The sequence below is a fragment of the Mustela nigripes genome, chromosome 17 (genome assembly GCF_022355385.1).
Source record: "Mustela nigripes isolate SB6536 chromosome 17, MUSNIG.SB6536, whole genome shotgun sequence".
Lineage (NCBI taxonomy): Eukaryota > Metazoa > Chordata > Mammalia > Carnivora > Mustelidae > Mustela > Mustela nigripes.
This window is the reverse complement of record NC_081573.1, coordinates 819,148-838,716: the sequence shown is the minus strand read 5'-3', so window position 1 is coordinate 838,716 and position 19,569 is coordinate 819,148. Positions and strand designations below refer to the sequence as shown.

General features: G+C 50.5%; 1 protein-coding gene across 1 annotated transcript; it reads left to right on the top strand.

The window, feature by feature from the left end:
- Positions 1-759: 759 nt before the first annotated feature.
- Positions 760-18,503, top strand: CACNG7 (calcium voltage-gated channel auxiliary subunit gamma 7). The gene is made up of 6 exons (XM_059382442.1): positions 760-854; positions 3,419-3,643; positions 4,242-4,328; positions 4,671-4,811; positions 17,595-17,740; positions 18,160-18,503. The coding sequence occupies exons 2-6, from the start codon at positions 3,448-3,450 to the stop codon at positions 18,415-18,417; spliced, it is 828 nt and encodes a 275-aa protein (XP_059238425.1). The 5' UTR covers positions 760-854; positions 3,419-3,447; the 3' UTR covers positions 18,418-18,503.
- Positions 18,504-19,569: the final 1,066 nt, after the last annotated feature.

Here is a 19,569-nt window from a genome sequence, read left to right as displayed (position 1 = left end):
CCGCCTGCTGCTCTGGGGACCCCGGCCCGGGACGCCCCCTCCCGCCTCCTCCAGCTGCCCAGAGCCCAGGCTCCGCCCCAGGCCTGCCCAGAGCCCCAGTCCTTATCAGGGGAGCCCCAGGATTGCCCCTGCTCTCTCCTTCTCAGGGTCTCTCTCTCCCTCTGTCTCTCTCTCTGTCTGTCTCTTTCCCTAGCTCAAGGTGTCTGGGTCTCAGCATCTCTCAGCCCAGGGCCTGTGAGCGTCTCCCTGTCTCTCTGTCTCTCTGTCTCTCTCTGATCTGTCCACTTCCAGAGCCCCAGAAGCTCTGAGCCCGAGGACAGCGGGGTCTTAGACCTGATCTCTGCCTCTCCTTCTCTCTCTCTGTCTCTTTCAGGCCCCCTCTGTGTTTCCCCCAGTCGCCAGACCTGCGAGTCTCAGTATTCCTCAGCCTCGAGGTCTCGGTGGGAGTCTAGATCCTCGGCTCTGTCTGTCTGCCTCTCAGGGTGCCCCTGCCCCTCTCGGGCTCTCTGCCTCTGTTTCTATTCTCCTTCCCTCCCTGCCTCCCCCATTCTCAAGGCCCATCTCCCTCCCTCCTTGCAGCCTCCCCCTCCCTCCCCGCCCCTCCCCTCCTCCTCAGTAGCCAATGAGCGGCCGCGGGTCCCAGCTCTCGCCGCCGTCCGCTGAGTGAGGCCGCGGGCGCGGGGGGTGGGGGGTGGGAGGCCGGGAGGGGGCCGGGACGCCGGGCTCCGGGGCGGGGGCGGGGGGCGCGGGCATCGGCGACCCCGGTGGCGGCGGCGGCGGCCGGGGCAAGCCGCGGGGCCGGTCATGCGGCTGCGGGGCCCGCGGCCCGGAGCGTGCGCCCAGCCCTGAGCGAGGTGAGCGCGAGGGGAGGGTCCTGGAAGGAGTGGGGGCTCCTCTTGAGGTGGCTGGGAGCTGGGGGCTGGGGCTAAAAGGGGTCTGAGTGGCCCCGGGGTGTGGGATTCTGGCGGTCAGGACGCCCGAGTTCGGGAGGCATTGGGGGGGGTGAGGGGACATTGGGCCTAAGGAATCCGGGAGGACGGGGTCCTAGAGTCCTGGAGTGGGGCTCCAAGACTCTTCATGTCCGAGTCTTAGGGATCGTGGGCCTTGAGGAGGGTGCGGGCCAGGTCCTTGAGGGAGGCGGTCCTGGAGGAAGTGGGGAGGGCCCGGGCCCGGTGAGAGCAGGACATGTCTGAGAAGGGGTCCCCAGAAACGGGGAATACGTTCCTGAAGAGATTGGAGGGAGACGGAGTTTGGACTTGGGGCTTGGAGAATGGGACTCCTGGGATCCGAATCTCTGAATCTAGGAGAGATTGCATTAGATAAAGAAGGGTAAGAAGGTGGCTCCAGGCCTAGGGGAGGGTCCCAAAGGAGGAAGGGCTGGAAGAGAATGAGGCGATCTGGGCGGGCCATTTGGAGTGAGACGGATTCCGAGCGAAGAAGGAGGGGGTTTCAAAGGGGAAGTAGAAAGGTGTCAAGGGGCAAGGTCCCAGCTGGGAGTCCAAGGAGCCCGGGGGGGGGGGGGGGGGGCGGGGCGGGTCGGGGGGGAGCTGAGGTCAGCTACTTGGGACTAGGCAATCGGGGTGACTGGGTTTTCGATGCTTGTTTCTGAGCTGAGCGGGCTGGAACAGGAGGCAGCTGGCGGTCAAGCCTTGGGACGGGGGATGGGAGGAAAAGCCGGTCAGAGCTCGGCCAAACTCGGATCCCTGACTCCTCCAGGAGGCTGGGGGGTGGGGCCTGGTGGGGTGGGGGCTCTGGATGCCGAGGTGTGGGGGAGGGGCGGGGGTGATGAAAGTTGTCTGCCAAGATCTTTGCTGGCATGGGGCAGAGTTTCAAGGCTCTGAGAATTACGATTAGCCAGGTGTCAAGTCTTGGCTGCATTGTTGGGGAGTGTTTTGGGGTCTTAACCTTCATAGTTAGAAAAGATAATGGGGATCACTGGTATTCAGGGATGGTCTTTGGCTGAGATAGGATGAGATAGAATGGGGATGACAAGTTGAGTCCTGCAAATTGGAATTATGCAGTTTGGGGAAAAGTTGTGGGGGGGGGGCGGTCAGCGTGGTAGATAAGAAATTAGGAGCTCCCGGGTTAGAATCTCTAGATATTTGACTGGAATTCGCAAGGCCACAGCTATGAACTGGGGATCTCCTGTTTTGAGGGCCTGGTGTCAGAGGGGTTCCAGGCGAGATGTTGAAAAGAGTTTTGTAATTGGGAGTCCTAGCATGTAAATTGGAGTCCAAAATCTCTGATAGGGAATTTGGGGATCTTGTGATGGCCAAGGGGATGAGGAGGATGAAGATCCTGGGCTTCCTGATTTGGGATTTTAGGGTTCAGAGCCCTGATCCCTAGTTTCAAGGATGGCCTAGGGTACTCTGGTTAGAGTGCTGAGTTGCAGGGGAAGGGGATCCCAGATCATGGTTTTGACTTTCTGGAATCTCTAGCCAAAATCCAGGCTCCAGGTCTCAGGGTCCCAGTGTCCTGGGATCCAGGACAGTCCCAGCATCCTAAGTTCAGAGCCCTACCTGGATCTGGGATGGGGGGAATTCAGGTTCTGAAACCTGAGATCTGAGTCATGAGCCACGATCTCAGACTGAGGTACCAAATTAAAGTCAAGGCACAGGATCAAAGTGAGAAGGTCATGGGTCACAGTCCTGGTGTTAGACTTAACTATTAAAGGTCAAGATGAGAGTCCAAGGGTTTACACCTAGGTTTAGACCTCTGCTCAGGTCTTGGTTAGTAGGTCCTTGGTTAGTAGGACGCTTAGGGTTCTGGTTAGTAACCTACTTGGGGGATTTCTGGTAGTTATTTAACAGAGTCCAAAAGAAAGGGGCCAGGATGCCAGGAGGCAGCATTGGGGAAATCTGCGTGGTTCCAGTATTGAAATGCTTGATCGGTGTAATAGTTTTTGAGCCCAGGCTCAAGGTTAAGGATCCTGGGGAGGTCTGGTGTCTAGGGTTAAGGTCTCTGATCAGGGCACAAGGTGAGAGTTGGAGGGACTACTTCTGGCATTGAGAATATGGAAACTGAGTTCCTATTCATAGTTATGAAGTTTGGGACCCAGGTCCAGCACATGGTTGGAGCTAAGGTTCAGTCTGTGGGTCTGGGCTGCAGGTTAGGGTTGGAAGGCTGATCCTGGGGTCTGGGATCCCGTGTGGTATCTCTCATCAGGACCGAGAGCCAGAAACAAGTGTCAGGTTTGGGAAGACCAGTTCTGGGGTTGAGGGTCAACAGTTGATGTCACTGGTTCAAATCCAGAAATACGGTCATGGGTTAGGGCACGGAGGTCAGATTTGAGAAGTTTTAGTTTATGAAATGGTGTCTCTGGCTTGGGGTCGGTGTCCCAGGTGGCTGCATGGAGTTGGGGACTCTAGTTAGTCCCAGCAGGGCTCTCCCAAGGCCGCAGCTTCTTCTCGCGTCTCAGGCCCCGCAGGGCGCCCCCCGCCGCTGAGGATGAGTCACTGCAGCAGCCGCGCCCTGACCCTGCTGAGCAGCGTGTTTGGTGCGTGTGGCCTGCTGCTCGTGGGCATCGCGGTCAGCACTGATTACTGGCTGTACATGGAGGAGGGAACGGTGCTGCCGCAGAACCAGACCACGGAGGTCAAGATGGCGCTGCATGCCGGCCTCTGGCGAGTCTGTTTCTTCGCAGGTACAGACCCTACCTGTCCTCCATTCAACTGCCCTTGCCTTGCCTGGGACCCGAGGGTCCTTATCCACACTTCCATCCCTCGGGTCTAGATATCCAGAAACTGACCCTGTTTACTCTCCTGGGGAGGCAAATTTCTACCCGGAGACCCGATTTCTAGCCCTTTATTTCCTGGATCTAAGAGCCCCCATGCCAAGCCCCTAATCCCTGGAGAGTCCCCACTTAGAAGCAAGAGTCTAGCATCAGAGCTTGTCCCCTGCATAGTTCCAGTGTTGAATGGGCAGAATAAAGAATTCATGCCCTCCAGCGACCACAGAGACCCTCCTCCTTGGAACCCCCCTCCCGCCAATCCTCTTTAGGGATTCAGAAGTTCTGGCCCACAGCCCCTCCTCATTGGGACCCGGAGTTCCAGTCCTGTCCTCCAACCATGGGTCTCCAGAAAAGCCCAGAAAAGGAGCTCCCAGACCTTCTGTGACCTGCCCCGCCTTCCCCCACCAGAATAGTATAGACAGTAATCCCTGGACCAAGCCTCATATACCTGGGGTCTCCCCACGGTGCCACCTGCCCCTCATCTAGCTGTGCTTTCAATTCTTACCCCCAGGCCGGGAGAAGGGTCGCTGTGTGGCCTCGGAGTATTTCCTTGAACCGGAGATCAACTTGGTGACGGAAAACACGGAGAATATTCTGAGTGAGGGGAAGCAGGGGGCCTCGACAAAGGGGGGAGTCCTGGGAGAAAGGGCAGCACCAGGAAAGGGTTGGGGTGGCGGGGAGGAAGTGCAGTGGTTGGATGAGGAGGAGGAGCCAGGTTGAAGGAGCAGGGCCTGGGCAGTGGGTGGAGTCCACAGGAAGGGGGGGGGGGTGTCAATTTAAAGGGTGTGGCCTGGGTGAAAGGGTCAGCAATGAAGTATCCGGAAGGGGAGGAGCCACATTAAGGGGCGGGGCCATGCAAGAGGCGTGGCCAGGGGAATGGGGAGGTGTCACCCTCCGAGGCCCCCCTCACCCCTTGTCTCTCCCTTTACCCTTCCTTCAGAGACGGTGCGCACGGCCACCCCATTTCCCATGGTCAGTCTCTTCCTAGTGTTCACGGCCTTCGTCATCAGTAACATTGGCCACATCCGCCCGCAGAGGACCATTCTGGCCTTCGTTTCTGGCATCTTCTTCATCTTATCCGGTGAGCTCAAGGAAAGGACTTAGGGCCTGGGACTGTTTTCGGTTCTAGGAGCCTGTGGTCCCTCCTCCACTAAGAAAACCACTTCTTTGCTGTGTGACCCTGGAGGGTTTGCCCAACCTCTCTGAGCGCCACTTGTCTTCTCTGTGAAATGGAGATAGCAGTACCCGTCTCACAGCTTGCTGAGGGGACCCCATTCTAAATAATATTTATTAGGTGCTTATTAGGCTCCGTTCTGATACCACAGCCCTGTGAGACAAATTCTCTTACAGTCCCATTGTGCGGATGTACAAACAGATGGTGGCTCAGGGCCACGGGACCTTGGAGACACAGAGCTGGGCCCACACACTTGCCATTCACCCCTCCTGATATTTTAGCAGTTAACATACATCAAAGCTCTATATTTTCTGTGCGACATTTTATTTGAAAAATTTTCAAACAGAAAAGTGGAAAGCATTTTGGAGTGGGCTCCCATGAATCCACCACTCAGAGTCAACCGTTACCCTGTGACTAGACTGGCTGTGTCTGTCCATCTGTCCATCTTCCAGCCCACCTTATTATTACCTCTTTATGCGGTTCAGTGTGAGTTGTGTCCATATGCTTCATCCTGAATATGTCACCTTGCGTGTCATTAGCTACTTTTCAGTCTTTGTCTTTTCTTTTATCTTTTGAGAGACAAGGCTCTTGTGCCTGAGCGATCTCACACCCTTCCCGTAACATCTCTGCTGCCGAGTTATTATTAGAACTCACTTGATTAAACGGGGGCACCGAGGCCCACAGTTGTGCAGGGAGTTGCCCAAGACACCAGCCTGAGCTGGAGGGGCGGGGGGGCGGGGAGTGGGTGGGGGGAACCGAGTGTCCTGAGCTCCCGAGCAGAGTTCTTTCTCAGGCGCCACCCACCTCCAGTGTCAGCACTATCTGGTCCAATTCGGTCCCTCTCAGCTCAGGTCAGGCCAGGTCAGCCCAGGCCTAACACATTTAACTCATCCATCCGGTCCATTCTGACTCCGTTCAAATTAATTCAACATCATTTCATCAACTCCGGTCACGTCCTTTTCATCCAGTTGATATTTTATGAACAAACCCCGCTTCCAGCTGGCTTCCACACTGTCCCTTGGGGCCTACACCCAGGTCCCTCTCTAGAATTGGCAAAGGGTTGAACGTCCCTGCTCTTCAGCCAGCTAAACCTCCCCTGTGCCTCCAGCCTACCCTGACGAGACCTTTTCCAGAGAAACGAGGGTGCAACCTCCCAGTAAACTTGAATCATGGCGTGTGGAGCTAAAATAAGACACGTACGATATCACCATCCCAGAGCGTCGAGCAGAAAAGTCTCATCATTTTTCATACCGAAAAATAGTGGCCTAGAGAGAGAGAAAGTGGGACAAGGGTAGGAAGCAGGGAGACTCTAATTCAATCCACCCAAAACAGTAGAGGGAAGATCCCATTGTTTGCTGTTCACAGAAGGGGCAGCATAGCTTCGTGGAGGAGGGGCGGTTGGTCCAGAGGGTGTTTACATCCCCAAACCCAAACTCACGCTCTTGTGATCCTCCAGGCTCTGATGTCCCAGGGCCACACTGAGGATCAGTGGTGCTGTCAGGACTGGATGTCAGGCTTCTGATGTAACAGTAGAGAAATTTAGGGGGATTGAACCCTACTTCTAGAAGCCCTTCCTCGAGTTCATGTCATAGACTATGGCCCGTGCATCCCACTTCAAGGAGTCTGTCATGTGCTTTCATGGTTCCGAGGTGTAGTGACTGATTGTTCATGCTACTGCGAACCTAGAAAGACCTGGGTGCGAATTCTTCCCCTTAACTACATGGGCTCTCCATGGTCCCAAAACCCTATTTTTCTAAGGCCAGATTGTTTCCATTCAGCCTAGCATGTAGGTGATTCTTGCCTACTGTGCAGTCCTGAGACAGAGGTGGGGTGAGAAAGGAGAGGGAGTGGAAGTTGAATTACAGAGAAAGGAGAGGGGAAAGGAGCCTTCATTGATGGAGTTGTCTAGAGGACAAACCCTGGTCTAGGGCTGGCAAACCTGTGTAGGGCCGAAGAGTAAGTGTTTCAGGCTTTGTGAACTGTAGGATTATAACTCGAAATGAAGCAGAGGTGCAGCAATGGGTGTGGCTGTGTCCCAGTGACCCTGCCTATGGGCCCTGGAGTTTGAATTCCATGTAATTTTCATGACCATGAAATGTTCTTCTTCTTTTTTTTTTCCTTTTTTTTTTTTATTCATTTATTTGACAGAGAGAGATCACAAGTAGGCTGAGAGGCAGGTAGAGAGAAAAAGGCAGAAGCAGGCTCCCCACTGAGCAGAGAGCCCGATGCGGGGCTCAATCCCAGGACCTGGGGATCATGACCTGAGCCGAAGGCAGAGGCTTTAACCCACTGAGCCATTCAGGCGCCCCTGAAAAGTTCTTCTTCCTTTGTTTTTTCCTCCACCCCAACCCCCTGCACCTTTTACAGATGTAAAAACCATGCTTAGTTCGAAAACCGTGCAAAAACACGTGCCGGGATATGTGGTCGTTTGCTAGCCCCTGGTCTCCTCACAGATGTGAAGGGCTGACCCCGTGCTCAGTAAAAACATACATTTGTTCATTCATAGTTGTAGTGACAGCAGCAACCAAAATAATACACACTTGGTTGAGTGCCATGGTTGGGGGAAGCTCTAAGTGCTTTACGTGAAGTCTTTGTCTTTATTTCATAAGGCAGATGTCGTTGTTGTCATTCTCCAGGTGAGGAAGCAGAAGCACCCAGAGGTTAAGTTGCTCCATGGTGGAAGCAGGATTCCCACCCAGGCCTTCCCTGTGGCACTATGCTGCCCCACCACAATTAACGTCATCAAAATATGGGGGGCCTGGTTGGCTCAATCAGTAGAGCAAGCTACTCTTGATCATGAGTTCGACCCTGACAGTGTAGAGATTGCTTAAAAAATAGGGTAGTAAATAAGAAATAAAAAATTTTAAAATATCATAAGAATGGGGGGGGGGCACCTGGATGGCTCAGTCTTTTGAGCATCCAACTCTTGATCTCTGCTCAGGTCTTGATCTCCTGTCATGAGTTCCAGCCCTGCATTGGGCTCCATGCTGGGTGTGGGGCCTACTTTAAAAAAATCATAAAAAGGAAGGGGATTTTTTTATATTTTCAGGATTTTATTTATTTGGGAGATTGAGAGAGAGAGAGCGAGAGCATGAGAGGGAGAAGGGTCATAGGGAGAAGCAGACTTCCTGCTGAGCCGGGAGCCTCATGTGGGAACTCAATCCTGGGACTTCAGGATCATGACCTGAGCTGAAGGCAGTCCCTTAACCAACTGAGCCCCCAGGCACCCAAAAAATGAAGGAGATTTAAATGGATGGAAAGGGAAGGATGACAGTAACTGCATCTTAGATCTGGGAACAGAATAATCTAGTCTAATCAGTTCATGTTCCCAAGACTTGGAGAGAGAGACAGGAGTTGCCTAAGGGCTGGTAGATAGTGGCATTGGCATTCAGTTCTGAAGAAAGGGGTGGGAGGGTTGGGGCAGAGGAGGAACAGGGTCTCACCTGGGATTTAAGCATCTTCAGGGATGGACGAGCAGGAAAGAGATGGGGAATGGGCAAACCAAGGAGGAAGCTTAATGCAGTGGTGTGGGTATGAGTAGCTGGGGCTGGGGCTGGAAAGATAAAAGCAAGTGGATGGCTTTGACAGAGAAGGATATTGACAGAAGAATCAATGGAACCAGATGACTGGCTGGATATGGTTGGCAAGAGAAGCAGGGAGGAGGCTGGAATGACATTGACTTTCTTTTTCCAGGTCAGAAGAAGCAGGTTTCCCATGCAAATCCTGTCCTAACCTCTGGCCCTCAACACGTCCTTTGCATGTGCACTTTCATTTGCTCCTCAAGCATTTACACAGACATCCTACATTGTGTGGCTCTGCACTGAGCACTGACTATGTGGCTGAATCCTAGGTGAATGCTCAATCCAGTCAATGACAGAACAGCCCCAGCCACCTGTCCATCAAAACTACACACCTGCTTCAATCCCACTGCACGTGGGCAAACTCTCCATGCTAGCTTACAAGGTTTTCTAGGATTTAGTTAATGCTCAGATCTCTGACCTCATTTCCTAACCCACTAACACTCTCTCCATTGCTTACAACCTCAGCCACACTGGCCTCCTTCTATTCCTTGAAAACGCTCATCTCAGCCCCACATGAAGACTTTACACTCATTAGCCCTCCATGCCTGGAAGTCTCTTCCTCCTGATACTCAAAGGGCTCAAACTTTCTCTCTTCAGGGTTTCTTTCTATGACCACAGTATGTAATGTTGCCTTGTCCACGTTATACCATCAGTTTGCATGCTTTGTATTTTATTCATAGTTATTGTCATGTTACACGTTTTCCGTCTCCTGCTAGAATGTAAACTCTGACAAATATGGAACTTTACAAGCATGATCTTATTTGTGTCTGCAGAGCCTAGATGAATTGGTGGTACAAAGTACACATTGAAGTATTTGTATAAGAGAGGAGTGATAAGGACAACTTAGGGCATTCTGGAAAAGGGGAGGATGCATTCACTTGGCACAGTCGGGTGGTGGAGAGGGGGGAATGACTTAGGAGGGCTTCCAAGAGGAGGTGACGTCTGAGTAGATGAAGCTGAAAGGGTGAGGGAGAATTTTTCAAGTGAGGAAAGAATAGTGTCTTGTATGGAGGTGGAAGTTCCAGCATCTGTTAATGCCCCAGAAAGTATGGAACACAGGTAGATGCATGTGCAGCTCTCCATGGTGCTGAAATCCTATTGTTCTAAGGCTGGGCTGTTTCTATTCAGCCTGGAATGTAGGTGATTCTTGCCTACTGTGCAATTCTGAAACAGAGGTGGGGTGAGGGGGAAGAGGGAGTAGGAGTTGGATTACAGAGAAAGGAAGGGAGAAAGGAGGGAGAAAAAGAGGAAAAGAGTAAAAGGGGGAAAGAAGATTATTTTTGGAGAACCAGAGCTACTATAAAATGTCCAAGAAAAAGAAAGAATGGCAAGAATAACTTACCTTTTGTGATTGTTTTCATGTGATTTTCAATTACTAAAAATAAAAGCGAAAGCAACAAAGAACAGCAAACGTTCTTTCTCTTTGGAAATATTTGTTTCCTTATCAACTCTTGTCCCTGATTCACCTGGCAGAGACTGTTACTTAGAACTACAATGTGAAATATGGAGTTTAAGGTGTGTGTTTGGGTGGTTAGCAGGAATCAGATCAAAGAGTCTAGAATGTCAGGCGGAAGAATGAAAAACCTCCTCTGGTCAGTAAGGAGCCAAGGAAGAATTTTTTTTTCTTTTTTAAGATTTTATTTACTTATTTGACAGAGAGAGCAAGAAGGCATAAGCAGGGGCAGTGGGAGAGGAAGAGGGAGAAGCAGTCTTCTCGCTGAGCAGGGAGCCTGAAGTGGGGCTGGATTCCAGGATCCTGGGATCATAACCTAAGCCAAAGGCAGACGCTTAACTGACTGAGTCTGCCCGCCCCCCCCCCCCCCTGCCTCAAGGAAGAATTTTGATAAGAGAAGGATTGAGTTTGTTTGGGTTTTAGAAAGAACCAGGATCTAAAGCAGGGGGACAAGGATTTAGGGGTAATGGTAAAAGCATATAAAGTAAGTTTTAACTGGTTGAGAAAACTTATGGTTGCAAGAAGAGTGTTGATTTATGAGATGGAGGAAGTAAAATGGACTTGACATGATGACTGAACATCTTTGCTGGATGAGAGAGAGAGTAAAATCAGGATGACTCCCCTGCATTGGACTAGGGTACCTGAGTGAGTGTGGACTGTGGGATTCCTTCTTTTCTTTAAACCTGCTCATCTTTCTAGACCTATCTCAGATGCTTTTCCATCACGTAATACTTTGTGGACCCTCTCTTCTTGAATATCAAAATCATGGAATACTAGAAACTGAAAGTGCTATGGAAGTTCAGAGCAAGGAAAGGTTAATTCTTAGAGAAAATGAAGGAATGGTGGGATTTAGCATGGGTTCAAAAAGGGGAAGCAATTAACAATCTTTTCCAGAAGCCCCAGTTGCTTGGTAGGTACACTTATCCATTCAACTGGTGTTTAGTACGTGTTGGATCTTGTGCTAGATGGTAGGGGTGCAGGAGGAAATAATAGGCTAGTTCCAAGTATTCTGGTGGAGAGAGTGATGGGGGCATTATTTTATCTCAATCGCTCCAGTGTTTTAATGAAAACTTTGAAATTGATAGAATAGTGCAATGAGCACTAGCCTACCTTCCTCCACCTAAATCCTGCATTTTGCTGATATTTTTGCCATATTCTCCCTCCTTTTCTCTCTTTTTAAAAAAATATTTTATTTATTTATTTGACAGAGAGCAAAAGTAGGCAGAGAGAGAGGAGGAAGCAGGCTCTCCATTGAGCAGAGTGCCCGATGTGGGGCTCGATCCTAGGACCCTGAAATCATGACCCGAGCCAAAGGCAGTGGCTTTAATCCATGGAGCCACCCAGGCACCCCTCCCTCCTTCTCTCTTTCTCTTTCTCTCCACATGTACTTTTTTGGGTCTTTACTATTTCAAAATAAGTCACAGGCGTCATGACTGTTAATTTATAAACACTGTAGTATGCATCTCTGAAGAGGAAGGACATTCTTCTCCTACAATGCCATTATCATACCAAGAAATTTTGCCATAGTTCCATAGTATAATTTATCCCATTTTCAGACTGTCCCATTGTTTAAAGAATGCCTTTTATAGCTCCCCCCCACCACCACCACCACTGAGATTCAGACTTGGTTCACACACGGCATTTAGTTCACGTCTCCTTTACTCTAGACTAGTTCCCCCACTATTTTCTTTTTTACAACACTGACTTCTAAAATGAATTGCATTACAAAAATATAGAAGGAATAGTATAAATAAATGAAATCCCATGTATCCTTCCCTCAGTTTCAGTAGTTATCAACATATGGCGAATCTTTTTTTAGTCATTCTGCCGTATCTCCCTTCTGTACTTCAGTACATTATTTTAAGGCAGACTCAACCATTAAATCATTTTATGCACAAATATTCCAGTATATCCCTGAGAAATAAGTACTTTGTTATTTAACATAGCCATCATGCCCAAACAATTAAGAGCAGCTACTTAATATCATTTAATACCTAGTCAATGCTCAACTTCCCCCTCTTGTCTCATAAATAAATGCTTTTTTACAATTAGTTTGTTGCAAATCAGGTTTCAAATTCCACTTGTGCATTTAGCTGATAGATCTCGGAAGCCTCTTTTAATCTATAATAGTCTCTCCCCTATTGGTTCCTTGCCATTTATTTGTTGAAGAAATCTGGTCGTTTGTCTTGTAGAATGCCCACACCTTTGAGTTTTCTCACTGTGCTCTCTCTCTCCTCTGTTGTGGTGCAAGGTACTCAATCAACCCTCTGTTTTCTTATAAAACTGCTGTTGACCCAATCCAGATTTGTGGGTTTTGTTTCTATTTTGGGGTGCTTTTTTGGAGGCCAAAAATACTTCATAGATAGGGGGTGCTGTTTACATCCTACCGCACTGCATGCAGACACATAAGAATGCCTGGTTGGCTCTTCCTGAGATGTTAAGGATGATCACTGGTTCAGGTGTTACCAGCTTGGCCCCCGTCATTGTCCTTTTGAAGACTGGAGGCCAGGGCCTCATGTAGAATGCCCCACATCCTAGGTTGGTTTGACTAGGCATCATTTGATTTGCTCCTGTTTCCTTGTGTTTTCTAACCTGCAAGTTCTGTCTAGACTAGAGGCTTTATTAGATTTGGGTTAGACAGGTTTGGCAAGCAAACAGAGGCAGAGCTGGTGCCTGCTCCTTATATCCCAGCCCTTCAGGTGACAAAGACTGTCAGGTAGAAACTTGATCACGTCGGAACCCTTAATAAAAGTGGTGACCATCGGGGCTGTTCATTGATAAGGCACATTTTCCTCTTTCCAGTTAATATGTGGTTTGCCAGGTAATGCTTTGGTACCTTGGGAAGGTAAAACCCTCCCCCATTCTACTGAAATTTGGGGGAAAGATTTTAAACCTACAGAAAAGTTGCAAAAATAAAACAGTGAACTCTCATATACCCTTCATCTGGACCAAATTTTAATATTTTGCCACATTTGCTTTCTCTCTCTCTCTATGTATATATGTATCTGTAAGTGTATATATCGTATGTGAGATATTTACAGACCTAAGTTTATGAACCACTGGAACATAAGTTACAAACACCTCACTCCTAAATACTTCAGCAAGTATCTCCTAAAAACAAGTGTACTCCCTCTTCTCACCACGGTGTAATAACCAAATTCAGGAAGTTTGATATTTGTCCAATCTTATAGCTAAAGCACAGTCCATACTCAGATTTCACCAATTGTCCCAGTGTTGTCTCTTAGAGTCATTTTCCCCCCATTCAGTATCCGATCTAGGATCATGCTTTGTATGTCTTTGTCCTGTCTCTTTTGTGGCCTTTTATCTTTTATGGAGCGCCTGCGCCTTTTTAAAAAAGAAATATCTTTGATGTTGGCTTTTTTTTTGAAGAGAGCGGCCAGTCGTCTAGTAGAATGCCCATGGTTTTCTTAGGAATGGATTCGGGTTACACATTTTCAGCAGGAATCCTACGTAAATGGAGTCACGGCAGGCTCGCGTCAGGAGTGAACAGTATCTGTCTGCCCCGCTTTTGGTGGCATTAGTTCTAGTCGATTGTCTGAGATGGGATGTTAGGTTCCTTTATGATAAAGGGGGTCTAAAAGAAAATCTCTTTATAATTAATAGATATTCCAGGGGAAGGTTCTGTCGGGCATACAGACAGATATAACATGATTTAATGCCATTGACGGTGCTGGCTGGGATCCTAAGATTACTTGTAGGGTTGCGAAATGGTGTTTTGTAAATCTGCTGTTCCATCTACATGTATACCACCAAAAAGAAGACTTTTCTCTTTTGTTTTATTATTTATTTTTAAAACGGATGTCAGTATGGGTTCACATTTTTTAAAAATTCAGCACGTTCTATGCTGTTTCTTTTCTTTTTTTAAGATTTTATTTATTAATTTGCCAGAGAGAGAGAGAGAGCTCACTCAAGCGGGGGAGCACCAGGCAGAGGGAGAAGGCTCCCTGCTGAGCAGAGAGCCCAATGTGGGGCTTGACCCCAGGACCCTGGGCTCATGACCTGAGCCAGAGGCAGCCACTTAGCCTACTGAGCCACTATTGATTTGTTTTAGAGACAGTGTGGTGCATACGTGAGCATCCACACTGAGTGGGATGGGCAGAGGAAGAGGGAGAAAAGCAGACTCCCCACCGAGCATGGGGCCCATCCCTGGGGCTTAATTCTACAATCCTGGGATCATGACCTGAGCCAAAATTGAGTCATGCAGGTACCCCGCTACGGGCCTTACTTCCATTATTCCTTTTGTTCTTCCACTTGTCCCTAGTTGGATCAGGGATCCCCTTTCAAACTAGTCCCTGCATCCTCTTCTGACGTGTCCCTCTCGTTTTTTGAGTTTTTCCTTCCTTTGTGGCCCAAGTACAATTTTACTGCCTCTCCCCAGGCTTCAAATGAGCGATTTCTTCTGGAAGCCCTTGCTTCTTATTTAGTGGGGAATGCTGTTAGAGACCAAAAGCCGGGCGCTAAGTATGCTCATTGCTACTGACACCCGGGGTTTTCTTCATCTTGGGCCATTCTGATCTGTGTCTTCCCTTTTTTAGCACCAGAATCCAGCTCCCTAAATATCAGTATATTTGCAAATGTGCTCAGCCCTACAACTGCTTAAGGGCTGCTGCCTCTAAGCTGCTCTCCCAGAAAGAAGTAAGGTTCAAGGTTTCTTTGCGGATCTTTTGTCTTTAAAGTGAAATGTAATCAAAGTACTGTATCCAAGAGTTACTAGAATACTTTTACCCCTTCCTGGGGTGGTATCATCATTTGATAGAAAATTAGCTATGTTTATTTTTGTTGGTATCCAACTTTAGACTTTCTGTCCCCATCCTTGTTGATCTTAGCTTCTAAATGTATAAACGATGAGCATTCTTCCAAGGGTCCAAATCATGCAAAAATATGTACTCAGAAGAGCACCGCTCCCTTCCTAGGAGCGTCCCTCCCTCTCTTCCCTTCCAGCTCCTGTAGGTGACCAGCCTCATTCGTTTGCTTTCCTTACTGTGTCTCTTTCTGCAAAAATAAGCAGATGCCCATTTGTATTTTATTTTACTTATTTATTTGCTTAAGAGCTAGCATCCTGTATACTCTTTTGAGTGTTACTTTTTCTTTTAAACCGAGTGACAGAGTCTGGGACTATCATTGAGCTCCACTCCAGTTCCCAGGAACCTTGCTCATTCTCATTTCACAGTGACACGGTCCTCTGCTCCGTGATGTTTCCCAGTCTGTCCCACTAATCCTCTGTGTAAGTTCCTGTAGGTCATTCCAAGGGTTTTGTAGTTCCGGGTAATGACATGGATTAGCATGCATCTGTGTCCTTTTGCATGGATGGACAGAGAGCTCCAGGGTCATTACTATAGGTTAGATGGCGGAGTTGAAGGGCCGACCCCTGCACGGTATTGACAGGCATGGCCAGATGCCCTCTCACTGGGGCTGGGCCATTTTGCATTTCCACCAGCAACGCAGAACAGCTCATTTCCTCATTACCCCAGCCTCATCAGAAGAATATGCTGTGAAACTTTTTTTTTAAAGATTTTACTTATTTATTTGTCAGAGAGAGGGAGAGCGAGTACAAGCAGGAGGAGCGGCAGGCAGAGAGGGAGAAGCAGGCTCCCTCCCAGGACCCTGAGATCATAACCTGAGCCGAAGGCAGGAAGAGAGACGCCGAATGACTGAGCCCCCCAGAGGCCCCCAGTAACATTTTATTTACACACCCTGACATGAGGAATCCATATACTTTGCAAGCCGAGATACTACCATGGTCAAAACATGAAGTTCACAGAATTCGGTGGTTGTGGTATATTTGCCAGGTTGTGGGACCACCCCTGGGGCCTGACTTCACAACATTTTCATCACCCCAGCAAGAAACCTCATACCCTTTAGCGACAGCTAGTGGGAATCTCCCCTCCACCCCGCTCCTTGGCAACCACTATTCCACTTTCTCTCTCTATGGATTCGCCTATTTTCGACATGGCATATAAATGGAATCATACACTATGTATCTGCCTTCTTTCTTTGAGCTTATTTTCTGAGTTCATCCATGTGGCAGTATAAATCAGTATTGCATTCCTTTTTTTGGCTGAATAATATTCCTTTATACGGCTATCCCACATTTTGTTTATTCATTTAGTTGATAGACACTTGGGTTGTTTCCACTTTTCGGCTATTATGAAGAATGCTGCTACAAACATTCATGCAAAGTTTTTGTGTGAACATATGTTTCCTATTCTCTCGGGTGGAGATACCTAGCAGGGGAATCGCTGGGTCATGTGGTAATTCTATCTTTAACACTTGGAGGAACTGCCAAATGAAACTCATATACTTTTTACATGCCACAAAATACCACTCTTCTTTTGATTTTTTTTCCGACAGTTTAATCACAGAAAAGCCATTCTTGGCTCGCAGGCCATACAAAGGCAGGGGGTGGCCTGGATGGAGCCCATGGGCCGTCGTTGGCCGACCCCTGTTGCAGGCAGTGGAAGGAATACAGATTGCAAGGGGCACACAAGTGTTTATTTGTCGGATTCTGGGGGATGATGCCGATGGGGATGACTTGGATTGATTTAGGGTAGGACACCTGATCACCTCCTTAAGCCACACTTGGTATGGCTGCTGCTTAAAAGAGGTTCAGCTTGAAGAAGTGGTAGTTGCCTCTTAACAATTTCTCAATGCAGACATCTCCTCTGCACCTTCTTCGTGTGCCTCTGTTCCCTCAGCTGTCAGTGTTGATAAAAATGATACCCACTGGAGGGGTGGCTGGGAGGTTTGAAGAAGCTGATACATACACAGCACTGAGAACAGTGCCTGGTACAGGGCAAGACCTATACGAGCAGTTGCTCTTGTTTTATTAATATTATTACTGACATTGTGGCTATTATCCACAGTTTCAACTTGGGCCTCATCCTCGTCCCCCTGGCATGTCACAACTAGTCTCTCTCTTCATTCTCTTCCCAGAACCAACCATCCTGCAAGGGTTCTTCTAACACTCTGAACTGAACCTGCCCTTCCTCTGCTCCAGACCTTCCATGGCTCCCTAGTGCCCTTGGCATTTGAGGCCCATTATGGCCGTGTCTCTGCCCCTTTCTCTGGCCTCATATTTTGTGGCTGGGGCCGGTGTTCTGGCTATATGGATGGATCAGTTCGGTGCTCCCTCTCCAACCCTTTGGCCACGCTGTTCCCTCTGGCTAGCGTGGTATAACTGTGTACTCTTCTCCCCAGGCCTCATCCTTTAGGACTTGGACAAAGGCCCTTCTTCCAGGAAGCTTTCCTTGACTTCCCCTGCACCACCCCCACCATCCCTGCCCGTCCCCTAGGTGGGTTGGTGTCTCTCCTGGACCCACAGGATTCTGTGCTGCTACTTCCCTGACTGCGCATATCACCATTTATGTGACTACCCACCAGTGTCCCTAGTTGCCTTCCCCAATTGCCTGTGAACTCCTGGACTGTAGATTAGGGGAGGGGGGAAGAGAAAGTTCATTGTCTCCAGAATCCCTGCAGCCGGCCAAGGCCCAGCACACAAAAAGGTTTCAAAAAATGGGTTTAGTTCAGGACTGAGCTGGGAGGAAAGGGGAGGGGATGGTGGTGAGATGGGGGAGGGGCTGGGGCTGGAGAGAGGGACCCTCTGCTAAGATACCAAGGGCACTCTCTGCTCCCCAGGCCTCTCCTTGGTGGTGGGCTTGGTTCTCTACATTTCCAGCATCAACGACGAGGTCATGAACAGGCCCAGCAGCTCTGAGCAGTATTTCCACTATCGCTATGGGTGGTCTTTTGCCTTCGCCGCTTCCTCCTTCCTCCTCAAAGAGGTGATGTCTGTGGGGCCCAGACAGGAATGGAGACTGGTCTGGAGGAGGGAGGCTCATTCCTGGGCTCAGGAGGAAGAGGAAACTGGGGGCATAGATGATGGATTTAAAAGGGAGGTGGTGACTAAGGACGTAACCCTTGGTCCTGGAGGAGGGTCTGGCAGCTCCCAACTTCTGGGGTCCTGGTGTGGGGGAGGGGCTGGGGCCTGGACTCACTCCTGGGTCTGAGGGAGGAGGGACTGAGGGTCTGGACTCCTGGTCTGAGGGAGGAGGGGGCTGGGGGTTTGGACTCCAGGGAATGAGGGAGGAGGGGGTTGGACTCTTGAGTCTGAGAGAGGAGGGCCTGGGGGGTGGGTCTGGAGTCTTGGGGTCCTTGGGAGCTCGGGGCCAGCCTCTGGGACCCTGACCCCGCATTGCCACAGGGGGCCGGCGTGATGTCCGTGTACTTGTTCACCAAGCGCTACGCGGAGGAGGAGATGTACCGCCCGCACCCGGCCTTCTACCGCCCGCGCCTCAGCGACTGCTCCGACTACTCGGGCCAGTTTCTGCAGCCCGAGGCGTGGCGCCGCGGCCGCAGCCCCTCCGACATCTCCAGCGACGTCTCCATCCAGATGACGCAGAACTACCCTCCCGCCATCAAGTACCCGGACCACCTGCACATCTCCACCTCGCCCTGCTGAGGCCCGCCCCTCGGCTCTCCCTTCTCCTTCCCCTCCTCCTCCTCCTCCTCCACCTCTCCCCTTGGGGGTCTCTAGGCCCCAGGGCTCCACTCCCTCCCTCAGAACTTCACTACCCCGCCCCCCCCCCATGCTGCGCACGCTTTAGCCCCGCCCTCTTCTCGGTGGCCCCGCGCCTCCGTACTGCTCCCTATACTTTCCAAGGGCTCCTTCCCCCTTCGGGGTCTCTCGACCTCCTCCGTCCCAGCCACTCGCAGAGGGCCCCCAGTTTCTCCCTGGTTCCGCCCCCTCCCTCTGACCCTCCCCTCCCCTCCAGCGCCCGGCGGCGGGTTTCCCTGCCCCGCGCACTGCACGCTGGGGGCCAGCGGTGCAGGCGCCCACCCACCCTGAGCCCCGCAGCCTGCGGCCTCGCCGCAGGGGCGCTGGGCTGGAGAGTAGGTTGGGCAGCCGCCTGGAATGCCAACTAGCCTCTTCTCGCCTCGGCCCCGACTTCTCTATTTCCCCGCCCAATCTCATCTCCGGATCTTCTGGGCCGGCGGGTGCAGCGGGCAGTCTTTTTGCTGCGCCCGCAGCTGAGGGTGGGGTGGGAGGCTGGAGGCCTGGGCGTGCTCAACTCGGTGTCTCCCCTCCCCCAACTCAGTTCTCTATTCCCCTGGGAGGTCCCATTCTTCCTCACCGGCTGGGCTCTTCTCGGCCTCCTGAAGGTCACCTGCCTTTCAGGGGGCGCCATCGGAAGGATCTCCTTGCTTTCTCAGCTGCCCTTGGCTTCTTTTTCTTTCTCTTCTTCTTCGAGCTCGTTCTCCCTTCCTCCTTCCTTCCGCTCACCCAAAGCCTCTAGGTGCATCTAGCCCCGCACGCCACACAATAGGGCTGGAGACCCTAGGGTGGAGGGAATTCCTCCGTGCCATTTCCACACCTGTGCCGGCCTCTTCCCCCTCGAGGCCCCGTCGGGGGAGGGAGAGGCAGTAGCGGGGGTCCAAACCCCCCAAACCTCGAAGTCTTCCATTTTCTGGCACTCCCCCTCATTGAAGTCCCCCTTCCCATCTTAGACCCCCAACTCTGGCCTCTTTCAAGGGTCCGTCCGCCCCCTTGGACAGATTTGGGGGGAAGGTCACCAGAAACTCGCCCTTCCCCCCATTGGGGGGCGGGGGCGAG

Bases quoted from the DNA above. Each gene is read 5' to 3' on its own strand.
- CACNG7 (XM_059382442.1), top strand. From the start codon at position 3,448: ATGAGTCACTGCAGCAGCCGCGCCCTGACCCTGCTGAGCAGCGTGTTT. The intron at 3,644-4,241 runs GTACAGACCCTA...TCTTACCCCCAG, and splicing joins GCGAGTCTGTTTCTTCGCAG to GCCGGGAGAAGGGTCGCTGT. The intron at 4,812-17,594 runs GTGAGCTCAAGG...TCTGCTCCCCAG, and splicing joins CATCTTCTTCATCTTATCCG to GCCTCTCCTTGGTGGTGGGC.